At 46.0% G+C, this 21110-nt stretch overlaps 4 protein-coding genes across 7 annotated transcripts in view; 2 read left to right on the top strand and 2 right to left on the bottom strand.

Annotated features, from left to right (window-relative positions):
• The first annotated feature begins 503 nt into the window (after nucleotides 1-503).
• Nucleotides 504-6012, top strand: LOC107077484 (CD276 antigen-like). Of its 2 annotated transcripts, XM_015348410.2 has the most exons (5): nucleotides 504-1163; nucleotides 2274-2378; nucleotides 2943-3290; nucleotides 3722-4003; nucleotides 4261-6012. In XM_015348410.2, exons 2-5 carry the CDS (start codon nucleotides 2309-2311, stop codon nucleotides 4422-4424), a joined length of 864 nt encoding a protein of 287 aa, XP_015203896.2. In that variant the 5' UTR covers nucleotides 504-1163; nucleotides 2274-2308; the 3' UTR covers nucleotides 4425-6012. The 2 variants fall into 2 exon arrangements, with proteins under 2 accessions (XP_015203896.2, XP_069051790.1); XM_069195689.1 differs by lacking the exon at nucleotides 504-1163 and having other exon boundaries at nucleotides 2289-2378; nucleotides 2710-3290.
• A 1668-nt stretch (nucleotides 6013-7680) lies between these two features.
• On the bottom strand, nucleotides 7681-10990 carry LOC107077502 (zona pellucida sperm-binding protein 3-like). Its single transcript, XM_015348503.2, has 8 exons — nucleotides 10352-10990; nucleotides 10022-10137; nucleotides 9797-9897; nucleotides 9046-9220; nucleotides 8737-8854; nucleotides 8557-8642; nucleotides 8310-8398; nucleotides 7681-8227 (listed from the first exon to the last, which is right to left on the bottom strand). Exons 1-8 carry the CDS (start codon nucleotides 10958-10960, stop codon nucleotides 7746-7748), a joined length of 1776 nt encoding a protein of 591 aa, XP_015203989.2. The 5' UTR covers nucleotides 10961-10990; the 3' UTR covers nucleotides 7681-7745.
• A 1615-nt stretch (nucleotides 10991-12605) lies between these two features.
• LOC107077525 (zona pellucida sperm-binding protein 3-like) lies at nucleotides 12606-15362 on the top strand. The gene is made up of 9 exons (XM_015348739.2): nucleotides 12606-12752; nucleotides 12999-13114; nucleotides 13207-13310; nucleotides 13637-13811; nucleotides 13893-14007; nucleotides 14285-14379; nucleotides 14445-14518; nucleotides 14744-14912; nucleotides 15058-15362. Exons 1-8 carry the CDS (start codon nucleotides 12606-12608, stop codon nucleotides 14905-14907), a joined length of 990 nt encoding a protein of 329 aa, XP_015204225.2. The 3' UTR covers nucleotides 14908-14912; nucleotides 15058-15362.
• A 159-nt stretch (nucleotides 15363-15521) lies between these two features.
• mfsd2ab (MFSD2 lysolipid transporter A, lysophospholipid b) overlaps nucleotides 15522-21110 on the bottom strand; it is a 38637-nt gene continuing 33048 nt past the window's right edge. For all 3 annotated transcript variants that reach the window (XM_015348737.2, XM_015348738.2, XM_015348736.2), the window contains exons 10-14: nucleotides 20440-20523; nucleotides 19711-19823; nucleotides 19355-19498; nucleotides 18279-18455; nucleotides 15522-17999 (exon numbers count right to left, since the gene is read on the bottom strand). In XM_015348737.2, coding sequence (XP_015204223.1) covers nucleotides 17945-17999; nucleotides 18279-18455; nucleotides 19355-19498; nucleotides 19711-19823; nucleotides 20440-20523 — 573 coding nt within the window. In that variant the 3' untranslated portion in view covers nucleotides 15522-17944. The remainder of the gene's footprint in view (nucleotides 18000-18278; nucleotides 18456-19354; nucleotides 19499-19710; nucleotides 19824-20439; nucleotides 20524-21110) is intronic.

Genomic DNA, 21110 nt, shown 5'->3' with positions numbered 1-21110 from the left:
GGGACCCAGCCACTTGAGCCAAAGGGAAATCTCCCCTCAGCCCGGCGACTGCGGTCCCAGCTATTCACAGGAAAGGGCAGTGCAATGGTGGCCGTATGCGTTACAACATATACAGTATATTGTGACAGCGGACCCCACCTCCCACTGCGCGCCCCACTCCGCGGTGCGTGGGAATGCGCAGCTATCACACCGGAGGCTCATCAAAGCTGCGCTTTACAGATCCCCACACGCCCGCAGACGGGGCTCATCGTAGAATCGAGCGTGTTCCCCTCCCCCCCCTTCACCGGCGACACAAACATTTACTCGGATCCACGAAAGGATTCTCGCCTTTCCTAGAGAACAGAACACTGGCAGACGACTACACACCGGCACACCGCACAGAAAACAACAAGCGCTCTGCTGTTGCTCAGGCAGATTCCTATTACATCCGACGTTATCACAATGTGTGTGTGTATATATATATGTGTGTGAGTACATATACAGTACATCTATGACATAACCGAAGAAGGCTCCACCGCTGAAATGTTTATTTTCTTCTGTTTTCACTATGGAATAAACCTTTACTTTTTCCTATCTATAACAACATGACTTTCATGGAAGGGTGTTTTCAACGTTAGGTAGGTCTCAAAGCTGTGACTGTAGTTCGGTTCAGTTTCTTCTTGCCGACACCTTGACATTCTAAGGGGACACTTGAAGACGCTCCTCGCTGCTGTTGACAGCTTGTCAGTAAGGATCTAGAGGAAAAAGACTTGGACAACAATTCGAATTCTCTATTATCTCATTGTTTAATAGGAGGAATGAAGGCTGTTACTTAAAATGATGGCAGTCAACAAAGGACAACATTGTTGTTTATCCAGCACGACAGACTTACAAGAGCACTAGTCTAATTATTTTTCTTACTTGAATCGAATGAAAAATGAAGACAACGGAAACTGTAATATTTCCTTGTTTGGATTAAAATAAAGCCTCCAAATAGCCACAAACAAAAACCACGATCCTTAGGAACGTAGTAATATCACAACACTTTGTAAACTACGTCAAACGATACTACGTCACGTAACTCCGATGACCCCACCCCTCGCTTTTAACAGCCTTCCTCTTCAGAGGCTTGTGCGAATACTGACGAGCTGCTGCTAAACTGCTTTTTACACTGTCGACAGCGGGTAAGCAAATGTATTTACATGTATTTTGGTCATCTGAAATATTGTCGTGTGAGAGTTCTAGATGAGGTCGAGATGATTCAGTCGTTTATAGTCGGGAATATTTATCGATCATTTATGTATGAACAGACATTTCAGCCGTCAGCATCTGTCAAACTTAAAGCGTCTTTAACCACGTCAGGTCAAACACTTACATATAATACCTGGCGTACTACAGTAATATGAATTGAAAAGTATATGAAACTTGTTCATTAATACTTATTGTTAAAAAAATAAAACATTCTGTGCGTGTTTTTGCTCTACACGGCTGTCTGGTGTATGGTCTGTTCGACATCAGGGATGATAGAAACTTTAAGAGATGAATGGTAAATATTCTTAGCTTTTTTCTGCTAGTGTTCTCTTCTTTTTGCACTCGGGTTAAAAATATCACCTACATCGATTTTTACCTCTTAGGAAGACTTTTCTATGTTTATAATTAAATCAGATTATCCGATTGTGTCGAACTGTCTCTTCCGATAACTCCCGGATTTCATAAGGCTATAAGTACAGATATGAGAACTAAATGTTGGCTAAGGCTCCTTTAAAACTCGGTTAAACTTAGTACTTATCACAAAGCTTTAAAAAATGAGAATCGACCAAGGAAAGTAATGTTTTTGCTGAAATTAATGTCAGATTTAGCTAGCCCATGTCATTTATTTTTCTCTGAAACCGCCTGTCTTACGTACTCGGAGTAAACTGTCCTTAAAGTGACTGTTAGGTGACACTGGGATATATTCAATTCATCACTAAAATACAGCCTTCAATTAGCCTTCATGTGAAGTGTGTCTCCACCTGGTTCATGACGGAATGCCGTAATTTCAGCAGGCTGTACGCGGAGAGTTCCGTGTGGCAATTTCAGATGTGGTGCAGAAAGTCCACAACAGTTGTGGCCTTATAGCATTAGTACAATACAGAGCGTAACTTGCTTACAATTGTTTCGTCCTGTCTGTATTTCTAACCAATATTTCGCTATCTCACGTTTAAAACAATTTCTCGGTGCCCAGGCAAAAAGTAATATTATTTAACAGAGGAGTTTGTGAGTTTTCTCATCCCCTTATTTTTTGGACTCCACAGGATATTGTTTTAATATCGGTACACACCCCTCTGCTATGACCCTGAGGCCTGTGAGCACATGCGTTTGCTGCCTATTCCTCCTGCTCCTCTCGGGATCCTTTTCAGGTACGTGTACCTACTTTCACTGCTGGAGGAGTTTCCAAGGGGCACTTTTAACTGGTCATTCGGGAGAAACGACAGGGGCCCAGGTCTTCCTGCCTGTGATGCTCTACTGACTGTTAATGCTCCTTGTGTTGAGCAACTTGGAGTGAGTCTGTCCTTGAAATAAGGCAGGACCGTGCACTCCTGATGCAGCCTGGCAGGGAACTGTCCTGCACATGTGTCCATGAGAAGTCCCTTTCGAAAGTGATCATGCTTTTTACATTTCTTTTTTAATGTTTCATACAATACAGTGGTGCCCTAGCACTATTCATTTTTACCGTCTTTGCTGATTTAGGAAAAAGTAACTTCAGTGTAGGTGAAGACAGGAATGCGGAGGTGGGCAGGTGTCTTTTTTGCAAGAGAGGACGAGGCAGAAGAAATTCAGCCTCTGTAGTAGCAGCCCAAAGCAAGATAAGTGGCCCTATAGTCATTCCGAGAACCAGTGCAGTCTGTGTGACCCTCTCATGTTTTTGTATGTGTAAGGAGATCCTCTCCCCTCCTCACAGTGTCTCCTTTCCTTCTCTCCAGCCGAGTTTGAAGTCCGGGTTCCTACCACGCCGCAGGTGGCGATCCATGGACAACACATGGTGCTGGAGTGCAGCTTCACCGTGGAAGGAGCTCTAGACATGGGCAAGACCGTGATTACGTGGCAGCGGGGACATGAGGTGGTCCACAGCTTCTACTACGGGCAGGACCAGCTGGGCAGGCAGAGTCCGCGCTACGCCAACCGGACCAGCCTGTACCCCGCGGAGCTGGAGAAAGGCAACGCCTCCCTCCGGCTGCAGGGCGTGGGGCCAGGGGACGCGGGGGACTACACCTGCTCCGTCAGCTCTCTGATGGGGAGCCAGAGGAGAACCTTTGCCCTGCATTTTGCAGGTATGGAGATTTTTGCAATTTTTGTCGATTCAATATCCTGTGGGGAACAAAGTTCCTTTTCACACCAGAGACCTTTAGAGATCCTTGGAGTGAGTAGATTTAAAGGAGCTGCCTTTCCTCAGACTCCCAGGGCCTCATACTGATATTGCTTTGCTTTGGACATGTCATGGACTTCAGACATGTTTTTAAATGTAAATGTGTTTGAAACCAAACTGAAGCCCTGTGGTTTTGGTTGCAGAGGAGGTGGTTTATTGTGGTTCATTTTCCCAGGAAAGCCTGGAAATTAGGACAAATAAAACCTTTTTTGTAATCAACAGTCAATCTATAATGTTAACTCACAAGATACAACTATTTGACTGCTCATCACAAATTCAAGCATACGGGTAATTTATCAGGTCACCACAGTTCTGTGTATTTCTTATTATCCTCAGCTTTCTACACTGAACCCCGTCTGGAGATCAAAGTGACCTGTTTGGCTGTAGAGCTCTCGTTGGAATCACTGGGCTACCCTTGTGCCACAGTGCAGTGGGTAGATGAAAAGGGAAACGATGTCTCCAAGCAGGCGGTCACAAACTACCAACAGAATGCCGATGGACTCTTCAGGGTTTCCAGTACCCTAGCAGGAAATAGAAGGGCCAACTCCTCTGTCCTCTTCATCCTGCGGAACGCTGCTCTGAATCAGGAAATCAGCAGGGAGTTCAGCCTAGTTCCAGGTAACAAAACAATGTCTCTGATGGTTTCGTCAAAAGAATTGCGTCATACAGCAAAGGTTCTGTGAAATTTCATACCTTCTCTGTAGTTCTGTGACGAGCCTGTCGGAAAATACAAATGAACAGGAGATAAAAATATTCCAATGAACTGAAAATGAAATCAATATGGATTTTTTTTATTGCATGCTAATGAATTTCCATTAATGTACATAACCCTCTCGTCCTTCCTTTAATATGAGATCTGTGTGTCCTGGTTTCAGGAGAAGGTCCAACTGGTGAGCAGAGATGCAGGTGGCCTCTCGTCGTGGTTGGTGCGCTGATGGTGCCGATTGTGTTTGCTGGAGCTTTGCTGGTGTGCTTGGACACCCCAAAGACAATTCTGAAGAATCTGCGACCGTGCCGAGGTGCCAGTGGGGGCGTGTGAGATGGCTAATCTGGGAATTGAGAAACGGTGCCAAGACGCAAAGGCCACTATGGTGCTGTGACGGAGAGGAGAAATATACCCCATTCTGGAAGTGTTGATCTCTTCAGGCCAGTGAGGAAGAAACCAGAGCTTTCTCTTTTCAAAGAGAAGTGATCTGTGGCTTGGTGAAGACTGGCATCTGTGCCTCAATGCTCCGAGAGTACCCTGAAATCTTGCATAATCTTTTAAACCTCAGTATAGAAGGGAACAAAAAAGCCGGACTTGTTACTTAATAATGACTGGTTTTGGAGATTATTTTTTTACTGCCACTTTTAAGTAATAGGTGAGAATATTGATGGAAGACCAAAGAGATATAACTGTTTTTTATATCCACACCTGAAGAAGGCTCCACGGCCGAAACGTTGTGTTCTCTTTCTTCTTTTTTTCAGCATGGAATAAACCTATTACTTGTTCCTTTGCAGCCTACGCATGCTGATGCAGCTACCCACCTACATTTTTTTTTGCAAATGTATTAAATTACTTTAGTTCATTCCTATTAATTGTCGAGGGGAGCTGGAACTCTCTTCACCAGTTTTGTAGAAGGTGCAAGGTTAGGTTAGCCTCTCACATCTGCACTTCACAGAGATTCCTGGTGCTTTAATTTAAAGATCTCTGTAAATGCATCAAAATATATTTAATTCTTAAAGTAAAAAGTCTAGTATTTCAAGACCGTTGAATGGAAGTACGTAACATAAAAAAAAATTAAATAGATAAATAAAAACTTGACAGTGTTGTCTATATAAAAATGTGGAGATAATGGATCAGTTAGAAAAGCGTCTCTGAAGAATCATGGTAAAGTGTAGAAATTCAGTTCTATTTCAGAGGGGAAAGTCAATGAGGGGCACATTTACGGAAGCCCAAAATTTGGTAATGGAAACTATTCTGAACTGCATTTGGAAGGTCTGTGCAAGTCTTGTTTAAAATTCAGCACTGGAGCCAGTTCTTTATACAAAGTGTTGTAGGAGCATGTAACAAGTCACATGGCCATGGAATAAGCTAATAACTACTAAAGTGTTAATTTGGCTTTTCTTCTTATTTTTTTCTGTATTTTATACTTATGTAAAGCTAAAATGCAACCAAAATACATTTATTTAGATTCCAATGTGTTTGTGAAGGAATTTTGTAAGAAATGGTGCTTGGCATGTCAACTGTTTATTATTTTAAGCAAATAATTTTCAACACAGCTATTTATATTTCAGAGAGAGATGTTACTAAAAGATTCTACTTTTTTAAATAAAGCATTCTACCTTTTCTGACATGTTTGTATTTGTTTCCTCAGAAAGAGGAATTCACAATGAAAAATCTATTGATGAGCTCTCAACTGTTGTCACTTTTGCACCTGAGCTAACTGTCTGAGGCTCTGACCTTGTTTACACCTCATAAGGCAACAAACTGTTACTGTCCAAGCATGAAAATATAGGTTTTAGTTCAGACATGCTGCTCATCTTCAAAAAGTGTTGCTCTTTCAAAAAGTGAGTGAAAGACCAGGTTAACCCATTAACTTAGTCTGTCCTCCTTTCTTTATTGCAATAAAGAAATCATGACTTGATTTATCGGAACCATGCGTGGTTTTCTTTGTGGAGTCTTAAAAGTCAGTACTCAGATTATTTTTAATCAGTTCCATTACTTAACAGTGCAGTCCCTCTTTACAATATATACTGCATATACACTATTTGTAATTTACAGTGCACTGCATTTTAACCCATTTAAATATTTAAGTGGTTGCACCTGCTGCACAGCTCAATCATAATACACCTTATTTTGATGTACCACATTATAGCCAATGCAATTACAGCCAGCAAAAGTGCCTTTGTATAGTGCTACCACAACAATACTTGCCTAACAACATAGGAGAACATTTCAGTGGCTTTGGAAATACAGAACATGATCAGGTTTCCTTTACAAAATATGGCAGTACTGCCATTTTCCCCACTCCTTAACAGGAATGTAATCCGATAACGTTCTGCTTTAGCGACAGCCCTACGTAAATAGGCCTTCCCTCCCACATAGAAACAGTAGTAGTGCCAAGTTCCTGCGTTACCATGGGAACACCACACCTTCCTGCAGACTGGAATAAACAGCAACGAGTCAAAAGTAGCTGATCATCCACAAACAGGAAGTGAACAGTGATTCTGTCCTCCAGGCAGTTTCCATCTGTAATACTGGGGGTCCCCACTCTTAAATACTTGTCAGGACTTATTAACAAGAGCTCAATTGTGTTGTTTGAAACAAGTGGGGGCCAATTGTAATGGACTTTCGGGTTTAACACTCAGCTGCACGTGCAAGTTACGGTCTTCTCGCTATAGTGCCATCTGGAAATCACCTCCAGCTCTGAGCTCAATTTCAAAGGAAAAAACGTGCAAAGCTAGAGCCCAGCTGAATTTGGGCTTAGAAAGGGACTGAGGGCTCAGCACTGCTGTAATCAGCCCTGCATAGGCCTCTGAAACAGAACATTCCAATAAATCTGGTCAGCACATTAATATATAATGTGGTATATAGGCCACATGACTATAGAATTAGGCTGCCTCATGTTTATATATAATGTCCCCAACAATTTAATGTTAGTTTTTAATTTAAGAACTGAATTTATCCTTAAATATACCAGATAAGGATACAAAACTACTACCATGACTATTTGCAAATGACGATCAAATAACCAGCAGCTGCAAGATTGAATTTGAGGGCATGTATTAAAGAGGCTGTCATTTCCACTGATATAAATTCACAGACTGATGAGTGATATAGATTTGGAGATCCTGTAAACATCTCTATCGCAGTTTCATGTATAGAGTAAATTGCACTTCATCTGTTTTTGCTTTAATGTACCCTTATATTTGCCCAACTAATTTACACTCCATATGTCCAGTTACCCAATATTTTTTCTCCCCCCCCCCCTGTGAACCACAAATAGAGGCCCCTCACAGTAACAAGACAAACCTATTCCATTGGAAACCAAGCTATGACAGAACATCCAAGCCTTAGACTTCATCTAAATACACACTGACTGCATCTACTTCATTTAATTGACCCAGTGAGTCTGCACTCCCTCAGTGGTTGAAATAGCCCTTTAAGCCAAGGCATTGCCACATATGACCCCCCCCCCAAGAGGCTATGTCCCCTACTAAACAAGGAAGAAATTAAAGTGCTCAAATGGAACAAGCAGAGGTGGTGTTCCTCAGGACTTACAACCAAGCATACAAAGACAAATGAGGACAAATTGTGGCAACTAGGACAGTTTATTTAGCAGATGGACCTAATCCACAGTACCCACACCCCAAGTGATTAAGCATGCTCTTGCCAGGAGCCCTTCCGCCACATTCCAGTCTCCAGCAGGGAGATTCCCTCCATACCATTGGCCATACTCGAGTCTGGAGAGCCACTCTCCAGTTCAGCGGAAGGACGCTGCATGGGATCAAGGTCACCATAACCTTCAAGTCCACCATCGGAGCGTTCAGCCCCTTGCTCCTCCCATTTCACACCCTCAGACTCCTCCTCCGCAACAAAGGGAGAATCCCCCATTTCTCCCGCCAGCTCCTCATCCCAGAGCTCCTCAAGGTCACCGCTCAGGGGACTGGTCCCGGCACTCCTCTGCCCTGGGCCAGGCTGAGCATCTGCTTTCGCCTCGAACCAGATGGCTCCCGTGTCATCCCACGACGGCTGGGACTCTTCCGTCTCGAGAGCAGCGGCGGCTTCTGTCTTCGGCATGGCTGTCGCAGCCAGGGAGGCTTGGTCAGTGACGAGCAATGGGCCGCTGCTCTCAACACCTGGAGTGCAAAGAAAGTGTTGGAGGATGGAGTTCCAGAGACCTCTGTGGGAAAGCGAGAGGAGCTAAAAAGAGCCACTTACCAACTGACTTGGATCTAGTACCTGGAGCAAGGCATGTGGAATCACAGCAAGCACAGAGAGGATCGTTACCAGGTTCAATTCCCTTCCACCTAAAGGGGAAGGATGTTTAGCAGGACTACAGACTTCAAAAAAAGGGTTAAGATATGAACTTTGGATTGCCATTTTGAAATTGGCAAAGATTGTCCCTCTACTAGTGCAAAGCACATGGAGGTAAACACCTTATCCACTTAGAAAGTCTCCTAGTTACCTTCTCTCTTCACCGTTGTAGGTGCAGGATTTGGCGATATTGTTGTCACCACCCGTGGCAATAAACAGCTTGCAATGAAGATAGATCTGGGGGGGGGGGGGGGGGGGGGGAAGGGAAGACTGGTAAACCAGAGCTTGCTACAGGACCTCCTGTGAACACGAGTTGATGGGCAATACACACCTCAGATGTTGGTTTTGAGCTGAACTGAAAAGCATCAATGGAGAAGTTTATGGTATCGTCAGTTCTTGGCGATATAAATTTGGAGCCACTACCTTCAACTTTGCTGTCTACCATGCACCTACAGTAGAAAGATGTTCAAGTTAAGGAACGCATGTTTTACAAAGTGATCTATAGGCTTATTTAAATTTACATTGCTAGCTTCAGACATCGGTACATTTTAAAATTCCTCTTGATTTGAAATATTTTAGAAGCAGTTTGCATTAAAAAAAAACAACATTAAAGCTCAAGAGGTTATGTTGGAAAGCTTACCCATAGTTATCAATGACCATGTATCTAGGACTGGAGTTGGGATCCTCAGACATGGTTGCAACACAGGATTCAATATAAATCTTTTCCCCTGCAGAAATCTGGAGCCCGACCACCTGGAAGTTCACCACTTGCCCCAGACTGTACACGTTGGATGGAGCACTTGCTGTCCAGGCAGCTGGAACAAGTTTAAGAGCACTAGCTCAGGAAGAGATCCTTCAAGGGCAAATGGGTACACAGTCAAACATCAGAGATGAAGACACTGGGGCTAGAGAACTGGTCTCATGAATTCCTCAAGCCCTGAAGGAGTTGTAATGTCTTGCTCAGTATTCAGTAGTTGAGAGTAAGAGAAGCAACACTACAGGACTAAGATTAAACTGGCAGAGCTGCAAGAAGCAGGAAAGGCTACAGAACTGGATGCCAAGTGTATACTTCCACTACACAAAGCAGGGTGACCCAGTGCTCATTATTGCTGTAATGCCTCACAGCTCCTGGATTCCTACCATGTGCTCAAAAAGCACTGCAGTTGGGTTTGACAGGCTGCCCCTATAAACTTATAATGGGGAGGAATCTCATATTTGGTGTGGGGGAGGGGAGATTAAATACTGAAGAATAACCCAAATTAACTTGACAGGCTGACTGACTTCCTCACCAGCAGGGGTCTCCCCTACAACACAGAACTCACATCTACATTCCTTAACTGTGGAAGACCAGTTTCTCTACACCAGCAATGGATGCCCTGTAAAAGGCTTACCGTTCATGGATCTTATCTCATATCCTGCCCGGCTCTGCAGGATCTTTACTGGAGCAGGATGCCAGGTAGGGCGCACTGCAACCTGGTAGACATGATGATACCTGTAGAAGACATTGGGCTCTCTTCTAAACAGCCTGTTGGAAGTACCCTGAAAAGGATTTCTCTTCCTACCCCCCCCTTCACTTCATCCACCTAAAATACACCCACTATGCACCAGCAGCTCACCTCTTATAACGGCACTCAATGTCAACATTCACCAGATGAGCTCTTCGAATGGGGCTGTTGCTGCTTTTGGGCTGATAGCGAAGGATCATCTTGTAGATCAGGTATCCCGGAGGCATCTTTAAAACGATTTAAAAAAAAAAAGAAACCACCTTTTCAGAGCAGCGAGAACTCAGACACCAAGAAGCCACCCAGCTCAACATGCTGGCGTCGTCCCGCACAACCGCTATGCTTTTAGATCAGTGAACCGTTTCAGTAGGGTTTAATTCCACCGCGCCATACATATCCCTCCCCACCCCGAGACGGGCTAAACAGAAGCGCAGAGATCCTTACAAAGCGCTTGCTACCGCAGTTCACCAGCGGGTAGGTGAAGAGCAGATCGCCCGAGGGATGGTGTGCGCCGTTGCTCCTGCAGCTCGGTCCCAGCAGGAGCTGATCAGAAGAAGCCCCGAAACCGTAGAAGGCTTTCTTGACCCTGACGCTCAGCTCCGTTTCCGTGCAGAGGACGGAGACATCCGGGAGAGGGCCAGCCGGCGGAGATGTGGGTGGCGGGGTGCGAGGGACGAGGAGCTGGCGGATACCAGGCGGCAGAGTCGCGTTGGAGACGTCGCCGGGCACGGGTCTGAGCGCCTGAAGGGAGGGCGGGCTAGAGAAAGCCACACCGAACCGGGGGATGGGGATGGGGAGCCCGCTTTTGGACAGCCGCCTCACGGCGCCTAATCTTTCTTTAAAGCTACTCTGCAGATCGGCGTCTGCCGACATTTCCGACGACACACCCCCGGAGAAGCCTTGATCGCCCGGCGAGTCATCGTTGAGTTCAGACCTCTCAGCAATACTAGTTGAACGTGCAAATCCTACAATACAGGCCCAAAGAATAAGGTTCATCGTGGGACACGGGGAGACAACAGCGAGTTGTCTTGTAGCAAGTCGAAAAAGGGTCATGAAGTCCAAAAACCTAATACTCTAATCCGCTCCCGAGGAGCTTGTTATAAGCCGCTCAATCACGCGTGGAGCGTGGAGAAGCTGCGTTCTCACGTGCCTTCTGCAATGTCTCAGGTGTGGAAATGCGCTCATCAGTGAGAGACTCACGAAGACAATTGCCCCGTGCAATACTGTTGCCGTAGGAGCCCCAAGCCTCTCAAAAGTAACTTTATAGAACACAGCCATGTTTAGTGAAGTTCACACACAAACATCTGCCAGAGCATCAGAGATAAAAATGAACGAGGTCGCAGCATGGTTTTTAATGTGTGATTTACGGCACTGAGAATGTTGAATGAACTGCGGTGATGGTTCAGCAGCTCCATAGCGGCACGTTATATATAAACCCTCTGAAAACTGTGCAGTAAGAAGCAACAGCTTTTGAAAAACTTCTTTGGAGCGTATTTTAATTGCCTCTTTTTTTGAAAACCAAGCTGTATGTTACCAGATGTGAATCCCTTTGTCGGATTAAAACTACAGAACAAACCACCAGCCTTTCCAAATTATAAAGCCAATAGAATATTGCATTCAGCAACTCTCTGTTAAAGTTTTCTGCCTTGTTTCTACCTCATTAAGTCATTAAATCGAATGTGAGATTTGCAAGGGGATTGCAATTTTCGTTTAGCCTGGCCCATCCTTTACTTTACATTTTAATGAAATATGACCTGCTGTCTCGGGGGGGAGATACATCTTTATGGTTTTAAAGCATTAACAATAACACCATAAGCGAGTATAAGAAGAAGACGCGAGAAGAACGCACGACTACTTCGAAAAAAAGTTCAAATGAGCTCTAGCTGTGTGACACGTTTAACTGCTCTGAATATAATATTGATGTTTTTTTAATTACTTCCTTTCCTGAAAAATGTGAACTTGATGTTCAAGAACACGAGATCTCTGCGTTCGCATTTGAACGTCTGTTAGCAGAACGGCGGAGAGGGGTCCTGCAGTTTGTATTTTCTCTGCCGAAAGCCACGGCGCTGAACACGCATGTTTCACCTCACATTTAGGAAAAGATTACCCGATTGATGAAAACATTTGCACGCTGTAATGAATAGTGGGTCTGCCCTATGTCGTTAATTAGAGACAATCACCAACATTGCTAATTCGCTGTGCTATATAAATGCTCAAGAAGCACAACGTTCTTTAGTTGAGATTTTCTATTTGATTAGGTGTTCAAATTAAACTCATTCTAGTTTTTTTCTTAATTTAAAGTGAAATGGGGTTATGGGGCGTCTTTTCTTGCTTTTCGGTAATATGGTTGGTTACTGTGGTAGGAGTAGAGCTAGCAGACGATCCGCTAAACGTCGTTTCCGATGATTATAGATCGGATGAGATTAGCTACCGGCAAAATAACGACTCGAAGCAAGATGTTCTATCGGGGGCCAAAGCACCACGGTTGACGCGTCCACCTTCTGACCGTCCTGTGCCCGTGGCTGTCCATCTACCCAGCCCTGACCAGGCTAAGGCGAAACTGAAACCGGCCCCAGGAAATCTACCTGTACCGGAGTACATCCAGGAAATCATGTTTCCTCCACAATCTCTCCCCGGACCGGCGCCCCAACGGCCCCGGGAGGGCGGCAGCGTCCGGGTGTGGTGCCGACAGTATAAAATGCACATCCGGGTTCGGAAGAACCTGTTCGGTTTCAGGTGCGGAGCTGAGGAGCTGACGCTGGGGTCGGGCTGTAAGAGCAACGCCGCCTCCCGCCACTACATCGTCTTTAACTACGGGCTCCACGAGTGTGGGAACACCCCGTCGGTAAGCGTCCCAGCGGCGCGTTAGCGAGGGTCGGTGCACCGCGCCTGTTCTGCAACCCCGCATTCTTAATTCGCTTGCTTCTACCTCCGCTGCGAGTTTAATTGAGGGGACACTGGCATAAAAACGTGCCCGATGTGTGGTCTTCATCTGATTAATTACAGAAGTATGGGGAAACCCATTGGGTTCTTGGCAGGGGTTGTGTACCCATGACCTGGGTGGAGTTCAGTTTATTATTTCCCCACCCAGATTGTCAAAGGGCAGCTAGTGTACTCCAACGTTCTGCGGTACGTGCCCTCCGTGGCCGAGGGGCAGGTCCGCCGATCGTTCCCCTTCACGGTGCCGATCCAGTGCCACTACAACCGGTAAGTGACTGACCCGTGCACGGCCAGCCTGGTCCCGTATCCGGGGGTGACCCCATGAGCCCTTTCCCTCTTGACTGGCTCTGTCCCTGCAGATACCAGCGGGCTTACAAGGTTGGCTACCATCCGGTGTGGCCTCGGCGGTCCTACTTCAGGCATCTCCAGAACAACCACAGCTTTGTCCTCACCACCACCGATGGTAAGAAGTCTCTTAGTGTTTGGTGACCTGTTGACCATGTGGAGGAGGGATTCAAATCCACAACCACATAAAGGATGCATAATTATCCTTACACTTCTGTAGTGCTGTCCTGATAAAAGCATTTTACAACTAATGGGGACTCTTCTCCTCCCACCACCAGGTGGTGGTGGAGGAGATTCAGCCATAGTGTGCCAGTATGCTCGCTACACACCAGTTATCAGTGGGGAGGAGAACAGAGTGACAAGGCTACTTGACAGAATACTGCCTTAGTAGAGATGGGAGATTCAGACATCCTCCACAGATGGTGTCTTTGCTCCCTGCTCCAGCTCGCTGGGACAGACTCTCCTCCAGGATCACCTACCTCCTGGGCCAGCCCGTGTACTTCCAGGCTGTGGCTCCTTTCATCGCGGAAGGACAAAGGCTCTTCATCCACTCCTGTTATGCAACCAACTCTCCAGACCAGCAGGCCGAGCCCAGATTCACTGTGATTGACAATCTGGGGTAATGGCCACAGGTGGGGGGAGCAGGAATGGGCTGTGGTGTGCGTGTGCCGTAACACAGTGTTGCTTCTGTGCTCCTTAGCTGCATGGTGGACAGCAAGCTGTCAGGCTGCCGGTCCAGGTTCCTCCCCAGCAAGAGGAAGGATGTTCTCCGCTTCAGCGTTGACGCCTTCACCTTTGACAGAAAGGCTGACAAGGTAGCTTGATCTTGGTCTCAGACAAGATTAACCAAGACCCCTCCATTCCCAGCAATATTCCTTTCCCCAAGCAAGGTCTACCCGGAACCGTTTTGGAGACAAGTGTTCATTCCAGTGTACTTCTGCCACCTGCTGGCAGAAAGTGGGTTATGCATCTATGAATGTTTGGTCACGTTACTTTAGTTTCGTCACTGTCACATCCTGAATCTATATGGAAAGGGTATTGGGTTTAATATACCTCTTATTCACCCCATCTTCTCCCCCCGTGCATTTTCAGAAAACTGAGCTTTATATGCACTGCACTATGGCTGTAGCCAATGATGCTGCAACACCAGGCACTAAATCCTGCACCTACAATAGAAGGAAGCGAAGGTGAGTTTCTAAAATCTGTATTGTTTTTAGTTTGGAGCTCCTTGATAACTGCACTCTTTCTGCAGGTGGGAGGAGCTGTATGGTGACCATGATGTGTGTAGGTGCTGTGATGCAGTGTGCTCAGGAGGTCGGGGCACAGGTCAGTCACCAGCAAGCAGGAAATGCATACCTTGTAAAACAGGCCAGTTGCCCCAACAGTGTGGGTAACAAGGGAGCCACTTTAATCTGTGGCTGGAAAGGTGGTGCAGAACTTGGAGGGAGTGGTCCTGTTGCATTTCTCAAATAAGTGGTCTCTAAGGCTCTTCCATGGAAATGGCTACCCAGTAGATGGAATTACCCTTGAGACTTTTCTTTCATCTTCCAGATGACAATAGAACAATTACCAGTAAGATGGTTCCTATTGAAGCTGTGAAGACCAGTGCCACACCTCTCTATCGGGAACACCTAAGCTGGCTGACTGGGGAGGAGCAGGACCGCTGGGAAGAAGAGGCCAGTGACCAGTGGGAGGCTGTAGATCCGGAATCCTGAGAGTGGTATTGGCATAATTGCCTCATGTGTCTTTCTAGGGTTGGGCTTGAGTTATTTCAGGGTTTAACTGAGCTGCTTCATTTTTCAGCATAAAACTTTGAACTGTAACTTCAGATTTGTTTTTTGTTTTGTTTTTTTCCCCCGTTTCAGAAGATAACACCTTGGCCCTTAGACCACATCAGTGAAAAGGGGAAGAGTTTCTCTCATGCCTTCATGTTCTGCAGAGTTGCACTTAGGGATTGGCTCAGACACAACCGGCTCTGTCAAGGGTCCAGGGTCAAGACTCCCGAAGTAAGGAATTACCCTGCATCCTTAATGCTGCTGAGGGCTTGTGCCACTTCTGCTCTAGCTAGGGGATGGATAAACTTCATTCTTCAGAGCAAGAATATAATCCACAGGTGGAAACTATACCATCACTGCAGAAAATAAAATCTTTGAACTTCTTTTGAAAAGGCTCAATGCTGCACTCTTTCATGTTTAAGGGGCATCTGTTAGTATCGACTTGACCTGCATTATTGCACCAGCATCCATCTGAGTATTTCCTAGGAAGGCTCTGCTTCCACGTACCAACATTGTGGGTTTAGCTTCGGCCATAAACTCAGTTTACTACTTGGTTCATCTTCCATAACTGCACCCTTTATTATTAGAAGACTTGTCAATATCAAACAAAAACAACTCCTGGACAGAATTAATTTAATTACAAAATTAGTCTTCATGTTAAACATCATAACCACACCAGCTGAGCAAGTATTTACACTATGTACAATAAGAAGGGGTACAGTAATGACCTCTGTCTTCAAGAGCTGCTCTAACGAAAGTTCTCTCTCCTCCTCTCCCTCCCCCAAAAGAAAAGCAGCCCCTAGCAGATGGGGGGGGGGGGAACAAGTTGAGGGACAGTTTAGATCAAGTAACTGCTGCCATTGCAGACTGTAGATCTTGGTGCTTAAGCTTCTATCCATTCAAAGCTCCTGTTTGATCAATTTGGTCTTGAATTCTGCCACAGGGAGCTCCAGCCCTGGTCCTGGAGTGCCCCAGTCCAATTATTCTTCTAGGTCACCTTCAATCACTTCAGTAAAGATTAAGACACTTGTTGCAGTAATTGTTCACTTACATGTTTCAATGAAGGGAACTAATACTGAATGGAACACCATACCTGTTTAAACAGTTCAGGATTTACCACCAGTTGATTCAAAGGGTATCTATAAAACCCACTGGATTGGAACTCCTCTAGACCTGGGCTGGAGAACTCCTGATGTACATCTTAAACTGTTAACCTCTGAGTTTAAAATAGTCAGCCTAGTGTCTTTGGTGAAATGTAAAATGATGTTGCACTCCTTTTTAAGCACCTACTGGTTTAAAGCAGAGTTGTCCTCCTGTTGGTTGTAAGACTGTTCTTATGCAAAAGAGTCTGGCACTTGTCCACTGAAGAGTAGAGTATTACAGACAGGGAAGAGTCAAAGCAATTCCCCGCCTGCTTTAAGACGAGCCAGTGTGGGCTGAGGCCGTCTTCTCCAGAATGGTCCACATACTGCGTGTTTCTACAAAATGTTGCCTTCTTCAAAGGCATAAACATATGTATAACATATGAAGCTGTAATATAATATATATATGAAGTTTCTAATTTCCATACCTTTTAAAGATATGAAATCTCTTCTATTTGTGAAACATCCAGCAGCTACCACATCATTAGGCTCTCCACAGTCACCACTAGTAACTATCCATCCCTGGACGCAGTTACCATTTACACAAGACAATTATAGCCCCCTCCTGTCCCACCAACTTACAGTAATTTTCTTCCCCAAAACTGCAAAATAAATATTAGAGTTCTCTAAATTTGTTTTACCTTTTTCCCTCACATTTTTCCAACTTATTTCTCAATTATTTGTGAAGAAGTATGAAAGAGCTCATGTCAGCAGACACGGAGGCTAAGATTTACGTAAACCTTCTCAGTAAACAATATGGCCAAGGGCTGGATACCCTGTGCTCTGAACATGCAGTCTTTTCAGGGAATATTGGTTCCAGCAAAGATCAAAAGTGCCATTAACACAGCAACAGGGGCTCCATAGAAATACCTCATTTTACAAGTGGCACTCCCACCCACAGCTTTCAGAGAGCAGTTGGAGAAGCCTGTGCATCATGCATAAATAATAAATACAAGGAAGCCTACGTAACACATTTATAAAAGTAGGAGCAAGCAGGTCCTACTTACACAAATTGTTCCAACTCGACAGGTTTCAGTTCAATAAATACTTCACTCGGGCTCCTGCCTTCCTCTTTTCACGCCTTCCAACTTTTAGGACTTACTCCCCACTCTAAACCATTCACTTATAAGTGCTTCAAGCAATTCCCGAGAAAGGGAAACATGATCTATAGTTAGTCAAGGTCAATATTAATCCAAAACTGAAACATCCAGCTGCATAAACATGTTTATCGTAATGCACTTGGCAGTAACCAGATGCTGGAAATGCAGCAGCAGGACAGTGGGCAATCATTGTCATAAACCTGAGGCTAAGGTTTCTTAAGCATTGAATCGTACTGTGCAAATATTGTACATAAAGGGAGTTTCTTGCTCCCACAGTTTGTCATATATTTGTATTAAATTGCTGGTTAGTTCTGCTCTCACCAAAAGCATTTACCCTGCCTGTGAGACTCAGACTTTGCGTTTATTTGATTGCAGTTGCCTTGCTTGTTTGGCAGGTTAGAACGGGTCGCTCCTCTTTCAAAATCGCCCACCCACACTACAAGGAAACGAACACAGACAAGACGAGAAATACAGTTGACGTCCATTCCGTGTCGCTCAGATTTCCGAGCTGCGGAAGCCCATGTGCGCTGCAGGCCCAGGGCTGGTCAGGTTCCGTTCTGCTCTTTTCCCGAGCTGGGCTTTAAGCAGCAGTGCTGGCCAGAAGTGTTTTTCTCTCAATCCCCCCCCCCCCTCCGTTTCGTAGCTAAACTCTCGCCGCCCAGCCAGGACAGACCCATCGCCTCCACCATCATCCTGTGCAACGTCCTAGGTGTCCCCGTGCTGGCTGAGCCGCCATTACACTGTGCTTCCCATCTCGTGTGAGTCTGTCTCCGAGTCCTGCTCGCTTTCCCTGAGGGAGCAAGAACCACAAGAGACTTCGTTAGACCCCCTAATGCAGAACTGTCCCTTCTAGCCTTGGTTCCAATCTCAGTTGTCCATTAAATAATTAACCAAATTACTTATACATTAGACTTATGTACAGGATTCTTCTTGAATACTTTTACATTTGATTGAATTAGAACATTCACTCTATTACAGGCAAAGGTACCAATAAAACCCCTCAGTTATTGTTTAGAAGTAAACACTTAAACCGGACATCGCGTTGCGATCTGGCGGCGGTTCCCCTCACCGCAGTTCCTGCAGCAGCTTGCGGTTGCCCTGGCGCGTCTCCTCGTCGATGGGGTACAGCTTGAAGATGATCAGCCCCAGGATGATCAGCACGATGGGCGCCGGCGAGATCAGCATCCGGAGGGTTAAATTCACGGCCTCTGGCTGTGTGCAGCCTCTCGTCAGGTATCCAGCAAAGCTACAGCAGTGAGAACGAAAACAAACGTGAGGTCACAACAGGGATAGTCAAGTTTCACATGTAACTGCAGGATTGATCCACTTGCATACCGTTTAATACAGATACAGCGCAGGGCCAAGCGCTTATGACCCGCCAAACACAGAGCAGACGCTTTCAAGTTAATTCATCCCATTTTGTATTGAGCTATCGGGCCAATCCCAATTTTAGAACGTGGTAAAACAAAAGACAAAGCAGTAGCTAGAGCTTCTTTAAAGATCTTTTAAGAATGCATCAATAGGTAAAACGGAGTTCAAAGAGTTGATTTCAAAGAGAGCCTGGCTTAGGCATTAAATGTTAACCTCATCAATCAAGCCCAGACATTTCCAGCTCTCGAACGCAGAGCAGCTCCTCATCTGCAAGCAGTGTTAAACTGGTCCAACTGAGGTCCCATCTGAACCTCTTTAGATTTTCTCCATGGCTTAAGAAAACCTGTGGGATTCTGGACACTGATGGCCAGAGATGGGAAGCACTGGTTTAGCTCATGAACACCGGTAATGTTGGAGACAGTGTGCTTTCCACTCAACTGAACGGAACAAGACATCACATTCTGCTGCTGTAGGTGCTCAAAAGGGAAGTTTCAGGAGACAGTTCAGCTGCAGGAGTCAGATCTGGCCTTGTCACACCAGGCACACCTGATAGACTGAAGAGGCTGTACCTCTTCAGCATGCTTTTTCCTGGGTTCTGAATCAACTGCGCTGCAACAGGAGTCTGGCCTTTCAAACTCATCAGCTTCCAACAGAGGCTTGTAAGGCGCCAGACGGCGCCGCAGTGCGGAAGCAGAACCCAGAGTCGGAAGGTCAGAGGAGCCGCCAAGCAGACGTGAAGCTGGTACACGGGTCGGGAGGTTCGGCTGCACTCACTCGAGACTCAGCGTGGAGATTCCCAGGGACACGCCGGAGGCAAATTTGGTGAAGAAGACGTAGAAGGAGTAAAAAATAGCCTCGTAGCCCCGGGAGTCGGGATTTTTCACCTTGAAATCATCCACTACATCTGGAAGCATGGACCTGCCAGGGACAGAGATGACCCGTTAGATGCAGACCGGCTCTCGACGAGTCCGCACCACACGTCCTTGCTAGTTCATGAAAAAGGTCGTGAACTCTTATGCTCCGAGTGTGAAGGACATACGGATGTGCACTGCATAAAAAGGCATTTGAATTGTGGCCAAGAGTTTCAACTACTGCAGGGCAGTAGGTGTGGGTTTCACAAAGTTACTCACCAGGGCAGGAGGAAGGCAGCAGCCACACTGATGCCAGCAGCAACAGACACCACGTAGGCCACGATCAGATTGCTCTTAATGGAGACGATGAGGATCATGAAGGGAACCACCCACTGCAGGAATCAGGAGGGACAGCAGTCACTCGGAGGCCCCTGGCACAGCAGGACTCACGCGTGTTCTGGCCGGGACTTGAGACCTTGGCGGGCCGTCTTCCGTGTGACGCTTGGTATCATTTTGCTATTTGGCATTACGGTATAGCTGCTGCGCTGTCCGACCACACTGAAGTGAGGGACATCTCAAAAAAGCTGACCAACTGTAGCAAAATAAGTCCATGCCCACAGTCTACACACCAGCCTTCGGTGGGACCCTTCTCATCAGATTGCTGTAGGGATCGTACCTCTAGAATGTGAGGGCAGCTCATTTTACTGCAGGTGCCTCCACTGGGAGCAGCTGCTCAGCTACACCTATGCTGTCCCCTGCTGCAAAGCGGAGATCAACCACTAGAGGGCACCATTAGCCAGTGCTGAACTGAGGCGCTCTCTGGCGGTTCGCTCGAGTAGTTACTAATACAACTGTGCTGATCAGGTGTGAACAGGAGGGGGCACCACTGAGCTTATTTCTCTAGGGACATGGGTGATCCCACTCTACAGCAACTTCAATATTATCCTATAGCAATTAGTGTACAAGGGAAAAGGGACCAGCTGACCCCAGCATCACCAGAGCACTCACCGAGATCCCAACATACACAGCGGTCTTCTTCCCAAATCTGGTCAGGAACCACTGCCAGAATGGAATACTCAAGGTAGCAGACAGCTGCCAAAATAAAATAAAAAAAAAAAGATACTGCTTTTATTTTCCGGAACCGGCATTCAAGGCAGCCGTGAGGGGCAGCGGCCAGGGCTCGGCGCTCATATCTAGAAGGCTGTGGGTTCAGCCCCAGGAAGGATCACTGCTATCATACCCTTCAGACTGCTCCAGTAACATGCCCACTTGTGTAAATGGACAGAAAAGCGCTCTGCTCTGAATAAAAGCATCAGTTAGACACCCAGGGCATGTGCAGTGAGCCATTCTGCACTTTATGTAACGCAGCAGGGAGTACTCAAGGGCTTTCTGCGACCTTTGACCTTGTCACAAAGGCCCTGGCCTGCCACTGGGCTTTTAAAGGAGCACAGAAAGGCCAAGGGCTGTTCATATGGAAAATGGCTTGCAAGCACACAGAGCTACTAAGGTTTGCTTTGGAGGGGGAGTTGCACTGTGAAATAGGCGTCACTGAAGCACATGCCTGTACACTTACTAAACTGAACTTCACATTCATTCTTCTGCCAGATTTTCAAACACTCTGAAGTTCAAGTTCCAGAGGAACACAAAACCACACGCATGGAGAAATAGTTTTTTTCAAC

This window comes from Lepisosteus oculatus, chromosome 11, assembly GCF_040954835.1.
Source record: "Lepisosteus oculatus isolate fLepOcu1 chromosome 11, fLepOcu1.hap2, whole genome shotgun sequence".
NCBI classification, from domain to species: Eukaryota; Metazoa; Chordata; class Actinopteri; order Semionotiformes; family Lepisosteidae; genus Lepisosteus; species Lepisosteus oculatus.
Note: the sequence above shows the minus strand (reverse complement) of the source record. Positions and strands in the feature narration are given on the sequence as shown.

Bases quoted from the DNA above. Each gene is read 5' to 3' on its own strand.
- LOC107077484 (XM_015348410.2), top strand. From the start codon at position 2,309: ATGACCCTGAGGCCTGTGAGCACATGCGTTTGCTGCCTATTCCTCCTG. The intron at 3,291-3,721 runs GTATGGAGATTT...TATTATCCTCAG, and splicing joins CTTTGCCCTGCATTTTGCAG to CTTTCTACACTGAACCCCGT. The intron at 4,004-4,260 runs GTAACAAAACAA...TCCTGGTTTCAG, and splicing joins GGAGTTCAGCCTAGTTCCAG to GAGAAGGTCCAACTGGTGAG.
- LOC107077502 (XM_015348503.2), bottom strand. From the start codon at position 10,960: ATGACCCTTTTTCGACTTGCTACAAGACAACTCGCTGTTGTCTCCCCG. The intron at 8,399-8,556 runs GTAACTAGGAGA...CTTCCCCTTTAG, and splicing joins TACAACGGTGAAGAGAGAAG to GTGGAAGGGAATTGAACCTG. The intron at 8,228-8,309 runs GTAAGTGGCTCT...TTTGCACTCCAG, and splicing joins TACTAGATCCAAGTCAGTTG to GTGTTGAGAGCAGCGGCCCA.
- LOC107077525 (XM_015348739.2), top strand. From the start codon at position 12,606: ATGCACATCCGGGTTCGGAAGAACCTGTTCGGTTTCAGGTGCGGAGCT. The intron at 13,115-13,206 runs GTAAGTGACTGA...CTGTCCCTGCAG, and splicing joins ATCCAGTGCCACTACAACCG to ATACCAGCGGGCTTACAAGG. The intron at 13,311-13,636 runs GTAAGAAGTCTC...TCCCTGCTCCAG, and splicing joins TGTCCTCACCACCACCGATG to CTCGCTGGGACAGACTCTCC.